This window comes from Lepidochelys kempii, chromosome 12, assembly GCF_965140265.1.
Source record: "Lepidochelys kempii isolate rLepKem1 chromosome 12, rLepKem1.hap2, whole genome shotgun sequence".
Classification (NCBI taxonomy): Eukaryota; Metazoa; Chordata; order Testudines; family Cheloniidae; genus Lepidochelys; species Lepidochelys kempii.
In genome coordinates, this window is record NC_133267.1 from 18,743,930 (window position 1) to 18,761,539 (window position 17,610).

Consider the following 17,610-nt stretch of genomic DNA (forward strand, 5'->3'; position numbering starts at 1 on the left):
CTGAATAGCCTTTTCCAATGATAAACAGGCATTAAGGATATTAATCCATTCTTCTATTGACAGAATTGATTCTTTCCTCCAGTAATATAATAAAATAGGAAGAAATTGCCTAAGGAATGAATCCTCTATTCTCTTCAAATATACAAATTATCAGGACAAAATGGTCTGTTCTCTCAAGTCTGCAGCCAGTCAAACTGAACAGTATCACTTTAGAGAGAACTGCTTAATTCATCTCAAGGGGGTTTTAACTTTGAATCCTAATGAAGATTTATAGTTTACACTTTACTATTTCACTGATGATCAATTTAGGTGAAACATCCAGCTATTCTGCAATTGAGTGGAGCTTAAACATCCCCCTTTTCTGACAAATTTGACCCTTGTCATCAGACTCTTCTCCCTAATCCTTCTTCATAATAAAAGTTCCCTTCCCTGTCTCTTAAAGCCAAAACATTTTTAAGACTGGGTGAACAAAGACCAAACATCAAGGGCCAAAATTTCAGTGCTAAGCACAATGGGTTGAGAACAGATGGGTCAAATCCCAGGGGGAAAGGTTACTACTCAGGAGTCACCCTCATTTCCAGAGTAGCTGCATTGATCAGCAGTGAAATATAGAACAGTGCTGACTGATACATAATCATCCTCATAAGGCTTCAAAGTTAAATCTGTGCACTTGTAAAACCCCACATGTGCACCACAAACAGGCCCACTGCAGGTGCAGGACCTTAGAGTCTAGCTACACTATTACTACATTTGCTTGTTTATACCCATGGTTGTACCTTTTTTTTTTAAACCACAGTGGGTGTGTGCACGTCTTGGGTAGGTCCGCCAGTTGTACCCTGTTTTGGAAATTTGCCCTTCCATGTGCTCCATTGCTATCATTAAAAATAGATGGAAGTCTCCTCACCCCAAGAGTTCAAATCTGACATAGGCATGAGCAATATGTCCAGCTCTGGATCTGAACCTCTCCTTAGTTCTGGGTGTTTGGATGGAGTGGGTGGCATTAGGCCTATGTGTACTTCACGTATTAAAAGATCCATTTTTCTTTCTATCTGTACTTCTATGCAATATAATATTATCTGTAGGATACCAAATATTCATTGTATATTAGCAGATTGACTGACTTAAATTTTTAATTGAGTGGACAGTCTATTATATAAAGTATATAAAAGACACTTTTGCCCTTTTTTTAAAAAAATGTGTAACTGGACCATGGGATTTCCTCAAGGATAACACTATGATCTGTTTGGCTATCTCCTTAATTTTATAAGCTGTGTTAGAAGCTATTTTAAAATTGGTTGATTCTTACTGGCTAGCCTACAAATGGTGCCAGAATAAGAAGTCAGGTAAATTACTTGCTTCTTGACTCAATTCAGTGGGACCTAATAGCTCACTGGACTGGGACTCAGAATAGCTGAGTTTCATTATCAGCTCTGGCGTTGCCCTGCTGGTGACTCTGGGCAACTCAATTCATCTCTCTAAGTAGACTTACACAAGTGCTTATTTTAATACTCCAAATGGGAGAATATTGAGCAGTTTATGCAAACAGACCCCAGTTTGGCAAGGTACTTAAGCATTTGTCTAAGTTTAAGCATGTGGGTAGTCCTGTAGTAGAAGGTCTGGAAGGATTCATAGATTTTAAAGCCAGAAAGGGGCCATTATAGCCTGTATAACGCAGGTGATAGAACTTCCCCAGTGATTTCTACATAAAGCCCCTAACTTCTCAGTGAGACAGACCATATCTCTTTAGAAAGACAGCCTGCCTTGCAGTACACTTAGATATTTTTCTAAAAGATTATTACACACTAGTGCAAACAGAAATTGATGCAGGAATTACTGGGTGAAATTCTATGAACTATGTTGTGCATGAAGTCGGATTAGATGATGATGATGATAGTCTCTTCCAACTTTAAAATGTATTAATGTATTGACATGCTTAAAATTTGACACATTCTTAAGTACTTTGCTGAACTGGGGCCATGGCCAGCACTTAGTCACCCATGCCAACAATACATGCGCACATCTCCAAATACAAAAATTGTAAACATATTAGGAATCCTGTTTAAAAATAAAATCTCATTGACAAAGCGTACTTTGCAAGTAATGCAAGGGTACTGTTCTTCAAATTAGCAATAATTAAGTTTCTATACAGTCTCACTGCCATTGATATTTTTATAAATTCTGTTGTACCACTTTCAGCTACAACCAACCTCTTGGGCACTTTTATTTGCCCCCCTTGTGTTTCTGAAGGAATGTTTTCTGCAAATTTATTTAGAAATAAAATACACATTGGTTTCATTTTTCAGTCTATTTCAAGGTTTATTGACTACAGAGACTGACCTTATTGGTCAATAAATTTTGATTTAATCCAAAAAGGGGTCTATATTTAATTTCTGCCTTTGAGCGAGTCACTTAAAAAAATAAGATATGCACTGAACTACTACATGCAACAATCATGTAATATTTAAAAGAAACAAAAAATGCTGTACTTTTAAGCATATATAATAAGAGGTAAGCAGTAATACATACCTTAGAAGATTTTGCCACTGGAGTTTGAAGCAGAGAGTGGAAGGCGAGGCCTGAATGGCAATGTCTTATTTGGTCACAAAGTTTGAGCTGAATGTTTAAAATAATGTGAGCTTTAAAGGTGGATTATTCCTATTTGAAAATATGACAAACTTGTGATGGGCTTGAATTTATCTTTCTTCAGAATAACTTAAATATTTTTAAAAGATCCAAGTAGTAGTTAAAGTTACAAAAACTTAACAAATCTGTGCCTCAGTTTATAGGTAAAAAAGGTATGAGGCTAAATAAATGGCTGTGAAGTGCCTTGAGATTTTTGGATGTAGGGACCTATGGCTCAGAGGGTTTTGTGTTAATATTTGGACATGCAGGAAATGAACTACTTAAGCTAACCATACTGCAGACGTGGACTTTACATCGCAAGCCCAGATCACTCCTCCCATAGACAAAGTCAGAAAAGGGCATCAGGGAGGCTGATAAATTGCCCCCTAAGGGGAAGGTGCTGGAGAGCTGCAGGATAGGGAGGGATGCAGTTTCTTGTGAATCCATCTGTTTTTACAGAAATTCTGTAGATTATGCCTAATATGTCAGCTCTCTAAAAGGCTAACATTTTTATGTTTGCAGGTTGAAAACATTATATCCCATCACCACAAATGAGGCACTTGCAGCTAATTTTGCTGAAATACTTAAGTAAAATCAATATCAAACAATTTGTACTTAAGGAAAGAATGAGATTACATTTGATTGGCTATAGTTATCTTACAGCCTTATCTGACTGTACTGACATCTTGACAGGTTTCAGAGTAACAGCCATGTTAGTCTGTATTCGCAAAAAGAAAAGGAGGACTTGTGGCACCTTAGAGACTAACCAATTTATTTGAGCATGAGCTTTCGTGAGCTACAGCTCACTTCATCGGATGCATACCGTGGAAACTGCAGCAGATATTATATACACACAGAGATCATGAAACAATACCTCCTCCCACCCCACTGTCCTGCTGGTAATAGCTTATCTAAAGTGATCATCAAGTTGGGCCATTTCCAGCACAAATCCAGGTTTTCTCACCCTCCACCCCCCTACACACAAACTCACTCTCCTGCTGGTAATAGCCCATCCAAAGTGACAACTCTCTTCACAATGTGCATGATAATCAAGGTGGGCCATTTGGAAATGGCCCAACTTGATGATCACTTTAGATAAGCTATTACCAGCAGGACAGTGGGGTGGGAGGAGGTATTGTTTCATGATCTCTGTGTGTATATAATATCTGCTGCAGTTTCCACGGTATGCATCCGATGAAGTGAGCTGTAGCTCACGAAAGCTCATGCTCAAATAAATTGGTTAGTCTCTAAGATGCCACAAGTACTCCTTTTCTTTTTACTGACATCTTGTTTTTAACTCCCTGTGATCAGTAGGGTTGGTTTTCATAAAACACCATATCACACTGGCACATCTGATGGATATGAAACCAATAAAACTATATTTTTGGACGTAGTCTTTAATGGCACAGAAATGTGCTACAACTCAGGAGTAAGCTTTCTGGATCTTAAACACCTTTATTATCAATGTGAAAAATTATTCTGATGTGAAAAATCTTTCTAGTTTCATAGTCCGTAGTGTACTGTACATAAGGTACTTACTACATGATTTAAAATCAATTGTTATGAATACCCAAGTACAAAAAAGTGGAATAAAACAGATTAGAAAGATTAAGTAACTTTGTCTCTTAATACACTCTACTAGTATGGGATGTGCAAAAATGTTTGTCACAAATACTGAAATTGTTGCTATTTCTGTATCTCATAGAAATGCCCTGTTGTAACCTGATTTAAAGTCACATTGTTCCCTGATAGAGTAAAACCAAGAGCACTCAGGAAACTCCACAAAGTTTGTCAGGCAGACTTGTTTATAAATTTCCCCTCCAAATGCAGGATTTTGTGGAGGAGACAGGAAGCAAGGCATCCGTACCCTATGAAACCCCCACTTCATTATCTACAAGGAAATGAAGTACTACTCTACAGTGTGATGACCCTCCATGATGCTGCCTGGCCTCTCTTTTTCCCTGGAAGCACAGCTGTCATTGGCTGTCCTTGCCATGCCTGTACAGTGGGTTCTGATACTTACGTAGGCACAGAGAGGAACTTAATGCAGCATTAATTTCTGAACAGTGTAGATATGCAGATGACTGATGGAAATGTACAATGACTGCTCCCCAAGTCCCCTGCAGTGCCGTGTTGCAGCAAAGGGGCTTTCTTGGCAAAAGAGGCAGCATGCCAGGTGGACTGTTTCCCTGCTCTTTTCCCTTCACCTAAGTCTCAGGCACGGCTTTTTTGGAGGCTTATCCTGTGCATTTTATTTTGCTCCCTTCCATGCCCACTGCAAAAGAAGTGCCACGTTAAGGAGTGCCTAAATGAAAGAGTCAGTCCCTGCGGCTAACCATAGCACTTCTATGAGTAGTTCAATAGAAACTAAGCTTAGAGATGGCATTAGTTGGAAATGGCAATGATATTAAACCCTATATTTGTAAGTAAACATTATTAGGGGAGGTCTTTCAGTAAAGCCCCTGGCTTTTGAAGACCAAGTCGTGGGTCACCGTACTACCTTTATATTTTTGTAAACATAATCTCTATTGAATCTACTCTTTCTCCTAATGAAGAGTGACTGAGGTTTCCTTTGCTTCTCCTCTTCTGTGTAGCTGGAGTGCCAAGCTGTACCTGACCCCAAGTAACATTGTGCTGCTCACAGCTATAGCCCTAATTGGAGTCTGTGTTTTTATCTTAGCAATAATTGGCATATTGCACTGGCAAGAAAAGGTAAGCTTAATTAAGTGGAAATGATTTTCTACATGTATCTTTACTGTACTTTAAACTTCCTAATATTTTAATATATGCCCTAAGCTGTGTTGTTTTGAACAGTGTTTTTCAGTTTGAAAAGTTTTGGGGGATATTCACTAAATTCATCAATCTATAATAATCCTCTCATTCTTGAAAGGTATCAGACTATATTATTGTTCACAAAATTAGGAAAATTTAGGACTTATTGAAACCTTAGAAACAGATATTTGGTATTTAGTTTTAATTTTGAGTCATAAAAATGGAAATTTGGCAGTAACAGGTAAGTGCTGATAGTTCAGGGAAAACCATAATTCATAACTAAATGGAAAATGTTCAGTTCATATTCGGGTGACCAGACAGCAAGTGTGAAAAATCAGGACAGGGGTGGGGGGTAAAAGGTGCCTATATAAGACAAAGGCCAGAATATCAGGACTGTCCCTATAAAATGGGGCACCTGGTCACCCTAGTTCATATCCAGGATGAATATCTTGCACTCTCAGCCTTTGATCAGAATTTAAAGGAATGAGTCTGGAAATAAAACTACATGTAAACCCCCAGCTTACACTTCTTTAGTTCTGCTGGTAATTCAGAGAGAAGGGAAACATCCCTTGTCATTTTGTGTCCTCACTGAGTGTACTAACATTAACATTTAAGACCGTGTGTGTGATTTTATCATGGACATACTGGTTGTTTTGTTGTATATAGCTGAAATACACTACAGTGTATAGAAATTCATTGATTTGAAGAAGCATTTTGAGAGGGTTCTTTCATGTCACAAAAGAAAAGTGGTCCCATTTTTCTTAACCACTCTCAGTGCACAATAATATTCAACTGGCAGGATAGCCAATAAGTGCTGCTACCTAGCATACCGTAATTACAGCTGTCAAATAAAATTACTGCATTTTTGACTTGGTATGCCTGGCAGTGTTTGTGAACTAAAAGGCCAGTTAAACATTCAGATAGGTGTCAGATGAGCAAGGATCCCGGAACTCCTGCATTCTCAGCCTCCCTTTGCCCTGCTGTGTGAGCAAATCACTCAGACACTGATTTGGTTTCCCCATCTATATAGTGATCATGATACCACATAGGAATAATGTGATGGTTAATCAGTTTACATAGACAGCACTTTAAAACTTAACTATCAGTATTATTATTGTCAATTCAGAAATCGTCTTTAACACTTTCAGAATGCATGAAAGAAAGAGAGAACACAACTGAATGGAAATTGTTTTTAAAGGGGGGGGATGCTTTAACTACACTGAGAACTGTAAGCCTGTCACAGAAGACTAAAACAGCAAAATCTAGTAGAACACAATCCAGTAGGATGCCCAATTGTACACTTGTGTGGTCTGTGACAACGAAATCTTTGGAATGGAGCCAGAGCAGGTGATACCATGTTTCCCACAACCTAGTTTTCGTTATAGAAATATAGAGAGAGATATAGCATAGATACCTAGTAAAATTGTTGTGAAAGGTTACCAGCTCAGGCACATGCCTATGTCATGATGGTGACAAGCCAACAATATTTTACTCACTCTTAAAAATAAAAGTATTAGCCTCAAGTAGCAAGCAGGAAGAATTTTGCAAGTCGGATAAATTGAAAGAGCGATTCATTGCTTGCTCGTGTATATGTTAGAAATGTTGTTAGGACTCTGTAGCTGCAGACAAACAGTTTATTTGTCACATAAGGCTAATCTCAGTTCCCAATAAAGTTAATCCAACATTAGTAAACCCTGGAAAGAAGTACATAGGTAAAATATTCTGGACTGGAGAGAGGAAATAAAATACATGGAAAATTACTACATGTAACTAGAGACCATACAGATATAGGTACAAGCTGAATACTCTCCTTATTTATCCATAAACACACACATGTCAGTAACACTGTTGTTTTGACAGATCTACATGTACAGCACTCAAATAAGGAAAGAAATGTATTTACCTTCCCAGTTGTTCACTGTTTATACACATGCATATGCCCACAAACAAAGTGGAGCCCCAATTTTTCATCTGCAGTTCTTAATGCTATTATTGGTTGAATTGCTACAGTCTTACTGTCCCTTTTGTCAAATTTTTCAATTTTGGTTCTCTTAACAGTAATTTTAAAATAATCTAGTTCTTAAATTACAAGAGCTGGGACCACGTGTGGTTGCTTCAGAGCCAATTCACCATTCCTAATAATATTTATCATCTTTTACAAGGCAGATGACATAAAAGCGCACTTCAAAGCATTTTTCATTTAACCACTTAAGCAATAATCCTTGAAAAAAACGTTCATTAGAATAACCCAAAGCATTGGGTCATTAATACTAAAACATCTCATCATTAACGGCAGCAGCCAATTTTGAACAGATTATTGCTATTATAAACTGACACCTATTAAGTATTAATTGTTGAGGCAGATAGTTAGCTTTTTGTCTTCTGTTGAATGACAGAGTTGAAAAAATAGCCATTCTGTGGCAGTTGACAACTAATTTTCTATTAGAATGCAAGGTATGTGCTATGCTGTTTCTTGTATTCTATAAAGTGTTATGGTTTATTTTTCAGAAAGCAGATGACCGAGAGAAACGACAAGAAGCCCATCGGTTCCATTTTGATGCTATGTAACATGCCTTAAGATCTATGAAGGAGCTGCTATTCATTTGCTTAATCAAAATACGAAATTCCAACTTGTAAAGGAGATTGGGGGAGCTGAGGTATTGTTAGTGTGTTATTTGTACATGTTGCATTATTTGGTATTTATTTGAAAAGCACTAAAATCATACCTGAATGTCTCAATATGAGCTTTCAGTAAACAATTTGTATATACTGGCAGTTATTGGCCTTTATTTAACAACACTGTCAATTTATTTTTCTTAGTAAGGGATTTTTTTGCATTTGTTCCAATGTTTACATACTGCCACTTGTTCCAGTACAACATTTGACGGAAAAGAAGTAACGTGTAAATAAAGTTAGCATTTCACTGAGAAGAATCCTTTAGTGCCGCTGGAATTGGTCTTGTCATTTCTGCAATATAAATTATATGTCTGTAAATTAACCTAATGCAGATTATCAGATGAGACATTTTACATCAATTACTATAACTGTACTCTTGGGGTGCTTGATCTAAAGTGTCTAGATCTTTTTTCCTTTGTTTTAATCCTTACATGCAATAGTTAGATGAGAATTTATTTACTGAATGACTAAATTAAATCTACAAAGCTAATAGCCAAATAACTAATCATTGGACATCTGTACTGTTGATGTATATTAGTTCTAGGCATGAAGCATTCAAATTTTAAAAAATAAATAAAACCTAAGTTTATACAGAAATTAATTATCATAATCCAAAATATGTAAAAATTATGCCTTCCTAGAATGGATGTGATCAGAAGAATTTTGCTTGAGTACTGATGTGTATCAATGTGACTATACTTAAATTTAATTATGAAAGCAAATAGCCATCAAGATTATGAATGGAATTTGATTTTCTTGGGGGGAAGTTTATAGAAAAACCTGTAAGGGAGACTGGGGTGGAGTCCTATGTTTTGCCTGCCTGTTTCCACCCCAGAGGCCATTCATGATTAAGGGCTGAGGTATTCTATAGTTCATATCAAGTCCTTGATGTAAACTTCTTACTTGAGGGCATGTTATGCTACTGTCCCCAAATTCTGTAGGAAGAGAGTGATGATTATGTCTGAAGAGAAGCTCAGTTCTGTATATTCAAAATGTTGATAGCTTTCCATCATCCAGATTAGACTGCAGCAATGGTAATACATGTTCCCTGAAAACAATCATGCTTTTGTTTTATGTAATACAGTTTTCCTTTGTTCTTAAAATGGTTTGCATTTACATGATTCACTGTGTATTTAAATCTGTTAATGTGCATTCATAATAAATGTTTATTAAATCAAGCATGTTAGTTGCTTAAGTGCAAACAAATATTATCGTTGGTGCTATCTTTATATTGTAGCCTTGTTGGTCTGTTTCACTGTATGAGTGGTCACTGCCCCATAATCTGTTGTCACCCATTAACCTCTGATACTATATTCTCCTGTCAACATTGAGCTGTTAGTAGAGGAAAACAGGGCTAGTAAACTAAACTGATTATGTCCATCGTAGATCATGGTTAGAATAATTTATTTCTGTAACTGTCATGACACTTAAAAATGAGCTCTCATACAAGAGGAGGAGAACCATCCATGATATACTTCTACTAATCTGTGAAGCTTTCACTGGTACCAGCTTCTTGTGTATGTGTATATATAAGGTAATCTGACATATCCCATGTGTACTGGTCAGTTTCTTAACAAACATCTCAATGAGTTGAATGAGTCAGTTCTATGCCTCTCTTCGATTTTGTTTCAGGATATTTTGCACACTCAATAATCCAACATTGCATCAGTTTATACTCAGATTGTTTTTAAAGTTTTATTTGTAAACAGACTAGAAGCTTTTCTAATAAAAGCTTTATTATGAAACAGATTCTAGTTGCAACACACAGCTTTCCCTATAATGATAATGAACAATACATTCTAAGCATTACATATCATCAGTATTAAATACTGTTTTATTGTTAAACATTAAGTTACAATAAGATGTTTATTACCTTACTTAGGCTTTCCATACTGCAGGTGTCAAAAACAAAAATTTTCAGCAAGATTGCCATCACTAACAGTAAGATCAAGGATGTGACTGTAATTAGACTGTGTATTTCCAAGTGCTCTTCACAGTAATTGGGTGGTGAGAACTTGTTCTAACTATATAAACTTTCAGAACACATCCACAATACTCAACCGTGGTGAACAATGCTAGCTGGAGGCTTCTTCAATGTGAAATCTCACCTATGCAGAAACCATCAACTAGCCAGCTGACAAATGGTTGCTGAAATAAATATGAGTCTTCATTGTTCTCATCTCCCAGAATGCAACAGTTAATTTCTCCCCAACAACTAATTGCGCCTGCTGCTCCATTTTCCCTTTAGGTGGTGTTATTTTTGGATAAAGAGATCTACAGCTACAAGACATCTTAAATTGGGAAAAGCCACTACAGTGGTTTGCTGACTGTACCACTGCCATCCTCCATTCTTCTCTACAACATTTTTTTCTTATTGGGGCTATAAATTTGGAGAAGATGCTGGAATAAAATTTTCATATGTCACTTTAAAAATATTAACCACAATGATTAGTTTTATACATGGATTTATAAATACCTGTAGATCTCTTTAAACCATTATTATAAAAAATTATGATGCCAAGTATACATGATCCCATACACTAACCCTTGTTTCTACATTATTGCCCACATTTTATGAGCTGGGCCGAAGAGGAGCTGGGCTCATTCTGGGCCTAAGGCACATGTAATCAGTGACACATTAAATTCTACTGAGGAGAGGGGAATGATTGCCTTCAAACCTGGAAAAGTATTTATTTTTCTGTGGATGACATTTAACCATAAAGAAGGATGGACTCACTCAACCAATGGAAAATGGAAAATAAGTCGCTAATGAGATAAACCTGTCCTGAAGTCTCAATGTTTGTTCTCAGGTACTGTTCTGGCTATGTGTATGCAGGCAAGAAGCAATGATCCCGTAAAGCTTTACGTGACAGAGAGTATGCATGTGGGGGCACTGCAACTTGGCCAACTGTCTGGCAAACTTTCTAAGGATTGCCGGAGGCCTCTGTGAGACTTAGGAAGTTGGCTAAATTGTGATGTTCCTAACTCTACACTGAATAACTTTTTCAACATGACATTAAATATGTTTACATTATGATAGCAGATGGAAAACACAAGGGCCTCTAACATCTCATATTTGGGGGCTGTATCTCACTAAGAATTTTCATACAAGCCATTTATAGTCTGTCAGACAAGCCCAGACAATAAAATAGTTCTGGAGTACTGTGTCCAGTTTTGGGCCCCACACTTCAAGAAGGATGTGGATAAATTGGAGAGAGTCCAGCGAAGGGCAACAAAAATGATTAGGGGACTGGAACACATGAGTTATGAGGAGAGGCTGAGGGAGCTGGGATTGTTTAGTCAGCAGAAGAGAAGAATGAGGGGGGATTTGATAGCTGCTTTCAACTACCTGAAAGGGGGTTCCAAAGAGGATGGCTCTAGACTGTTCTCAATGGTAGCAGATGACAGAACGAGGAGTAATGGTCTCAAGTTGCAGTGGGGGAGGTTTAGATTGGATATTAGGAAAAACTTTTTCACTAAGAGGGTGGTGAAACACTGGAATGCGTTACCTAGGGAGGTGGTAGAATCTCCTTCCTTAGAGGTTTTTAAGGTCAGGCTTGACAAAGCCCTGGCTGGGATGATTTAACTGGGAATTGGTCCTGCTTTGAGCAGGGGGTTGGACTAGATGACCTTCTGGGGTCCCTTCCAACCCTGATATTCTATGATTCTATGATCACTAAACAAGTTCCCAACTCCTCTCCAACTCTCTATGATTAACACCTATTTTTGTATGTGCCTAGCATAAAACACAGAATATCCTAAGCACTTCAAATGTGGTCCAAAATTGTCCACTGGCTATAGACTATTGGTGATTTATAAAATAAACAGGCACCCATCTGCTACTCAGCATGCCTCTAACATTATTTCAAACACTATTACAACAAAAACAAAGCAGAACTCAAAGCAAATTTGAAACAGAGGACTTCTGGCAATTTTAGGGTAGAGGCGTTTGGAAGAGAGGCGGCACAAAATCAGTTTTAATGCAAAAGCAAGACAGTGTTTTATTATAGCTCAGCAGCTGTTACAACTGTGCCATTAGTCTGATCCTGCAAATGCTTCTGCTTAACTTCACAAACATGAGTAGTCCCACTAACTTCAATAGTGTTTGCAGAATTTAGCTGTAATACATTGCACATTTATAGCACCTTTAATCATAGAATGAGAAGTTCAACAAATTCACTACTAAAGTATGCTTCTGCTGTAATAATACTATGAACTGGCATCATGGGGGGGGGCATGTTTGTCTCTCACTTCTAGATCAAGTTTACTCTGTCTAGTTTAAATATTCCTATAGTATCCATCACTGTAGTGCCAAAAACAAGTTCAGGTTTGCATTGAGATGGCCACAGTAGAGTCTGTGCTTCACAGTGTAGTAGTACTAGGATTTTATGTTTGTATTTTATATAATTTTAAATCCTACTACTACATATGTACAAAATATATGTAAAATACAACAGTTGCAAGTGTCCATCTAATTTGCAGGCAGTTTGCTAGATTTATTAGCTCTGAAGTCAGTTCCAAATTGCTGCATAAGGTACTGGAACACTGACAGGTGAAATGCAGGAAGGGACCAAGAGTAGGGTGCTCTTGACTACTTTGAAGTTTAGAACTACAACACAATACACTACTGCATGGGTTGCCCTTGGGAAAAAAATGCAAATATTGAACTAAACAGTCTCTAGAAACTGATAATGCTATTTTTGTTTTGACTAAAGGGGACCAGATGCTAATTTTAAACATGATAGACATATCACCTGTAGTCTGATATGGCACAAAATATAGTAGCAAATTTGCAGGGACAAGCAGCAATAGTGGGAAGCCTCTAAGGGGAGAATCTAACAGCGAAGGGGAGGATATGTTATGCTCATAAAAACAAAAGAAAACTTGCAGTAACTAGCAACTCTTTTGAGGCAAGGTTCTCCACATATCTATGACCTGATAGAGTCCTGTTATTCCACTTCTTGCGGTTCCTGAACAAACGGTTGTCAAGCCCACCCAACAGTGGGGTACTTTTGGAACGAAGGCAAACGTCCACTGTGAACTAGGCGGAGACACCCCCAATTAATGTATTTCACTTGTGACATTTGAAGAAGACGGAAAAGGACTAAATGAATTTACATGTGCCGCCCAGCTGCTCACCTGAGAAAGCACTTGCGCGCATATGAAGAGTACTTACAGCCCGTTACTAATCTAACCCCTCACAGCTGTGCCCATCCTCCGAGCCGCGAGTGGCTGGAGTGGAAACACGCTACGTGCCATTTCATGTCTCCATTATTTGTTTAAAAAAGCTCAGCACCACAAGCCTGAAACGGCCGAACACGTCCATTGCGCTCACTCAACCAAGCCGAGTTTGTAGACACAGGGCAGGTCTCTCTGCTGGCCAGGCTTTGATTCTACGACCCGCGGTTTCCTCGCTCAGCTGAGAGCCATAATCATGTCCCTGCTTCGACGAAAGTGCCTTCCAGCCAGCCCACTGCCTCCCTCGCTGCCTGAGGAGATTCTTCTCCCCCCTTCCCTGACAGCTCCCCCCCCCGCCAGCTAGCCCGAGAGCGGGGAGCCGGGGCCAGGCAGCCAGCTAAGTGCGCCTTTTTATTAACTCCATGTAAAATCATCGCTCCATTTTAGCCGTCACTCCCCGCCAGGCAGCAGCGTGCGCGGGGCTCTTCCCGGCCCCGACGCTGCAGGCGGCACAATGGAGCGGGGCGAGGCGCCGCGCCGGCCACGCGCTGCCTCCCCGAACTGCTGACGCTGCTTTTCTGCAGCTACCGGGCGCCGGGGACCTGCTCCACCCTGAACGGACACCGCCCTTCACTTGGCAGGGACCCCGGCCAACTGGGGGGGAGGAGGGAGGAAGCGGGCTCCTGCCTCACCGTGGGCTCCCCAGCGGCGGGGACCTGCCCCGGCGGGCCCAGCACCTTCTCCCTCTCACTGCCCGTGCTCCACACGGCCCTCCCCAGAGAGGGGGAAATCCCTGGGAGCGGGGCAGGGCTGCCGGCACCTGTGCGCCCCCCGGGGCTGGGACGTGCCCGCCGGGAGCCTCCCCTCGCCCCAGGGCTGGGACGTGCCCGCCGGGAGCCTCCCCTCGTCCTCCTCACAGCTCTCCGTTCTCGCACCCGCTGCCTTCCTCCCGCTAGCCCTGTGTGGGGCGCCCCCTGCCCGGGCGGGTTCCGAGGGGAGCGGCCCTGCTGGCGCGGGAAGGGGGAGGGAACATGCGTACAAGCGGCTCATTCCGGCAAACACCCCCCCCCCCCCCCCCTTTAAATGAGCTTCAGTGAGCGGCTGCAGCTGAACCGGGAGCCGCCGAGCTGCCGACCCCGGGGGGAGCAGCGCGCCCCGGCACTCTGTGCGGCGGCAGCCTCCACCCACCCCCCGCTCGATGGGACTGAGCGCGGCGGCAGCGAAGGCTCCAGGCTCGGAGGGGTTTGGCTGAGCTCGCTGCCAGCGGGGCGGCTCCCCTGAGCCCGGGGCACCGGCCATGGCCAGGGCGGAGACCTGAACCCGCCTAGCTGCACCAGCCACCGGGCAGCTCCCCCGCTGCTGCGCTCCGGCGCCCCCGGCTCCGTGCGGACGTGGCTATGCCTCGCCTCTGACTCGCTGCCACCCCGGCGCTCGGTCCTGGGCCAGGAGCGGCAGAGACGTGCCGCCCCCGCCCCGGAGAGAAGATGGCCCTGGACAAACTCTGCTCGGTACTGGAAGGTAGGAGCCCCGCGGCGGGAAGAGCGTGGGGACGGGCGGCGGCACCTGCGCCAACCCCCGGGACGGCCGCGCCCTCTCCCTCGGCTCCCCGGGCCCGGCGGCTGCGCACGCTCTAGTCCTCCTCGCCTCTTCGGGAGCAGGGTCTGGGCGGCCGCTCCAGAGCAAGACCCTGCTCCGGACGCTGGTTGGTGCCCGGGCGTTTGGTTCTCCCCTGTCCAGCTACCTGCTCTCCGAGCTCGGGTGAGGCTTCGTCCTGAGCCCAGGTGGGCGGAGAGCTGAGTATTCAGGGTACCCCTAGCCCAGTGGCTTTTGCTGCTGTTGGGGGCCCGGCGGGAAACACCAGAGCCTGGCTCTTCAGGGTGCTGAGTGCCTGCACTTCCGGCTGAAGCTGGGGGCAGCTGTGTGTGCTCAGCAGCTCTGAAAATCGGGCCCCGCGGTCGGAGCTTGGACGGCCCCAAAGGAGTGACCACTTCTGAATATGTGGCTATATGAGAACAGGATAGGGAGTGGTGGGGAAGGGACCATGTATGGACACATCCAGAAGCCCTGCCAGATGCCGGCTGCCTTTATTCTGCTGAGTGGGTGGGGGTGGGGGTGACCAGAGGGACGGTTATGGTAACAGTGACTGCTGAAATGCATAGTATGGATCTGAGGAAAATCAAGAACTCCATATTCCTCCTTTTCCCACTAAACTACTCCTGTTTTGCTAACACTCCAACACGCTGTGTGTCTCTGGTCAGGTATTTATCACTCTTGTTAGCGCAAGATCTGGTTTTAGCAAAATAACACACAATCAGTAGAGTGTCACAAACTACCCAGTTCTATCTGCCTCCTGATCCACCTTCGTTTTGGCTTTCTCTTCAGTTTTACTCCTCCATGTTCAGAGGTAAAGGTTTAGGACCAGGCTCCTTATCTGAGCATCTCAGTGTCTGTGATAGCATGTCTTATGTATCTCGACAGTGGGGAGGAAGGTTTATTTTATATGAAGCCAGACCTGACAGTTAACTTTGCCTCACAGATAATTTGCAGCATTTTGTATCTTTTGTAGCAATAGCTGATTTGAACCATCCGGGAGCCTTTGATCCTTTGTTTAAATGATAGAACATTTTGTTAGGAAATACTGTTTAGGAATGTTTGCTTGCTTGAAACAGGGTAAAACACAAAGGCAGATACTGCAGGTGGAAAGTAATATCTCTTGTGTAGTGATCTATGATATGAAAGTTGCAAAGAAGTCTGTTGTAAACCCAAAATACATGCGTATCACATGCAGTTCTTTTTCTTACACTACAGTTGTTTTGGCAAACTAAGTTATTTCTCATTTATTTACCTCTACATCTAGGTAAATATTTATTGCAAATATCATGTTTTGTCTTTAATGTAATGTATTTTCTTTAATTATTACATTAACATTCTTCTGCTGTTGCTAGACAGCAAAGGAGGGTGTCTTCAATCTAAAATCTTTGTTTCAGTGACTTTTTTTAAATTCTCTCGAAGACAACTGTGTTCATAAAATACAGTTGGCATAAACGCTTCTTGAATTATACTCCCAAATGCAATTAATCCTGCATGTGTAGAGTGGGTGCGCTTCCTGTGTATGTGTGGGTGTAAACTGTCTCCTAAGACGTGTGTGTCTACAATCTTCTATAAACACTACAGAGTCTCCAGTAGATTGTTATAAGATTTTCTTAAGACCCTTTTCAGTTTCTTTTGTAAGAGTTTTTATTTGGTGTCTGTGACTTGAATATGCTCAGTTAAATATATAAACTGCACAGAGTTGAAATGTTAGTGAGCTCTTAATTCTAAATACACTGTTCATCCCTGACTCCAGAAATTGCCTCTGATTACTTGACATCATGTGCTGTCTTCTGTCCTCTCCAGAAGAAATCTTTCTATAGCCAGATTATTACATCTAATAATACAAAGTAAAAATGAGGTTCCTATAAACACTTTTAAAATTAAAACTATGTGCCTGAACTGTTATGAGCAGTTCTCAAATTAATCTTTACTATTTTAAGTTGCATGTTGTAAGGGATTTTAAAAGTTTGCAAAATATCTACTTGAATTGGTGAGAATACTGGGCTGTCTTGCCATCTTTTTTGTTTTTAAGAGAACTTCCTGTTGAAATTGAGGGAGAGTCCTGCTTTGAACATATATTAATTACTAGTATCTTCCATCAGATCTGACGGTATTTCAGTGGCAAATCATTCTCCATAACATTTCAGAACATTTTGCTCTTCTGTTCTTGGCGTTGTGAAACACACAAGTGTTTTGCTGTCAGCCATCAAACAAATTTTGGGTTGCAAATCTGAGGGAAGAATCAGGGCCATCATTCAGTTTGTAGTTTTTATCTTATTCTGATTGCTCAGGGCTTACTGTATGGACTTTCTTCACTATCAGTAATGCAGGCTGTGACTTAAATAACCCCCCAAATCTGATTTTAATGCCACTTACACACAATACTGAGTAAAAGATCTGAAGATTATTCTTATGTCTATTGAGGCAGCTGGTATTAATATGCTCCCACCTTGCTCCACCAAGTGACAGCCAATATTTATTGGAAGAAATGGTGGAGCAGGATAGTGCTAAGGTTATGACCACTGCAGGCTTTGCTGAAGTGGAGCCCAACCAATGCTGACCTGTTTTCTTAGTGATGCACACTACTTCTGTGTGAACAACCAGACTCCAATTCCCAATGGGATTTTTATCTGAGAACCTATATACTCCACTAGCCTGAGAAAGTGACATGCTTTCACCTCACCGTATCTCAATGAGATCTTCAAATGCTCTGGTCTAGCCATTTTGATTGACGTGCAGTACGTGGAACATAGCTGGTCAAGTGCAGGA

The 17,610-nt window shown here is 41.3% G+C and overlaps 3 protein-coding genes across 12 annotated transcripts in view; 2 read left to right on the top strand and 1 right to left on the bottom strand.

Moving 5' to 3' along the window:
* The window catches only part of ITFG1 (integrin alpha FG-GAP repeat containing 1), a 212,387-nt gene extending 203,111 nt beyond the window's left edge, over window positions 1-9,276 (top strand). Inside the window, exons 17-18 of the mRNA XM_073307742.1 lie at window positions 5,217-5,334; window positions 7,903-9,276. Coding sequence (XP_073163843.1) covers window positions 5,217-5,334; window positions 7,903-7,962 — 178 coding nt within the window. The 3' untranslated portion in view covers window positions 7,963-9,276. The remainder of the gene's footprint in view (window positions 1-5,216; window positions 5,335-7,902) is intronic.
* The window catches only part of LOC140896254 (borealin-2-like), a 242,415-nt gene that overhangs the window by 64,611 nt on the left and 160,194 nt on the right, over window positions 1-17,610 (bottom strand). The gene's annotated exons all lie outside the window — the stretch shown is intronic.
* NETO2 (neuropilin and tolloid like 2) overlaps window positions 13,704-17,610 on the top strand; it is a 52,281-nt gene continuing 48,374 nt past the window's right edge. For 2 of the 7 annotated variants that reach the window (XM_073307744.1, XM_073307746.1), the window contains exon 1: window positions 13,707-14,766. In XM_073307744.1, the coding sequence (XP_073163845.1) occupies window positions 14,733-14,766 (34 nt within the window). In that variant the 5' untranslated portion in view covers window positions 13,707-14,732. Of the gene's footprint in view, window positions 14,767-17,610 lie in introns of all 7 variants that reach the window. The other 5 variants (XM_073307743.1, XM_073307745.1, XM_073307747.1 and 2 more) reach the window with 4 other exon arrangements.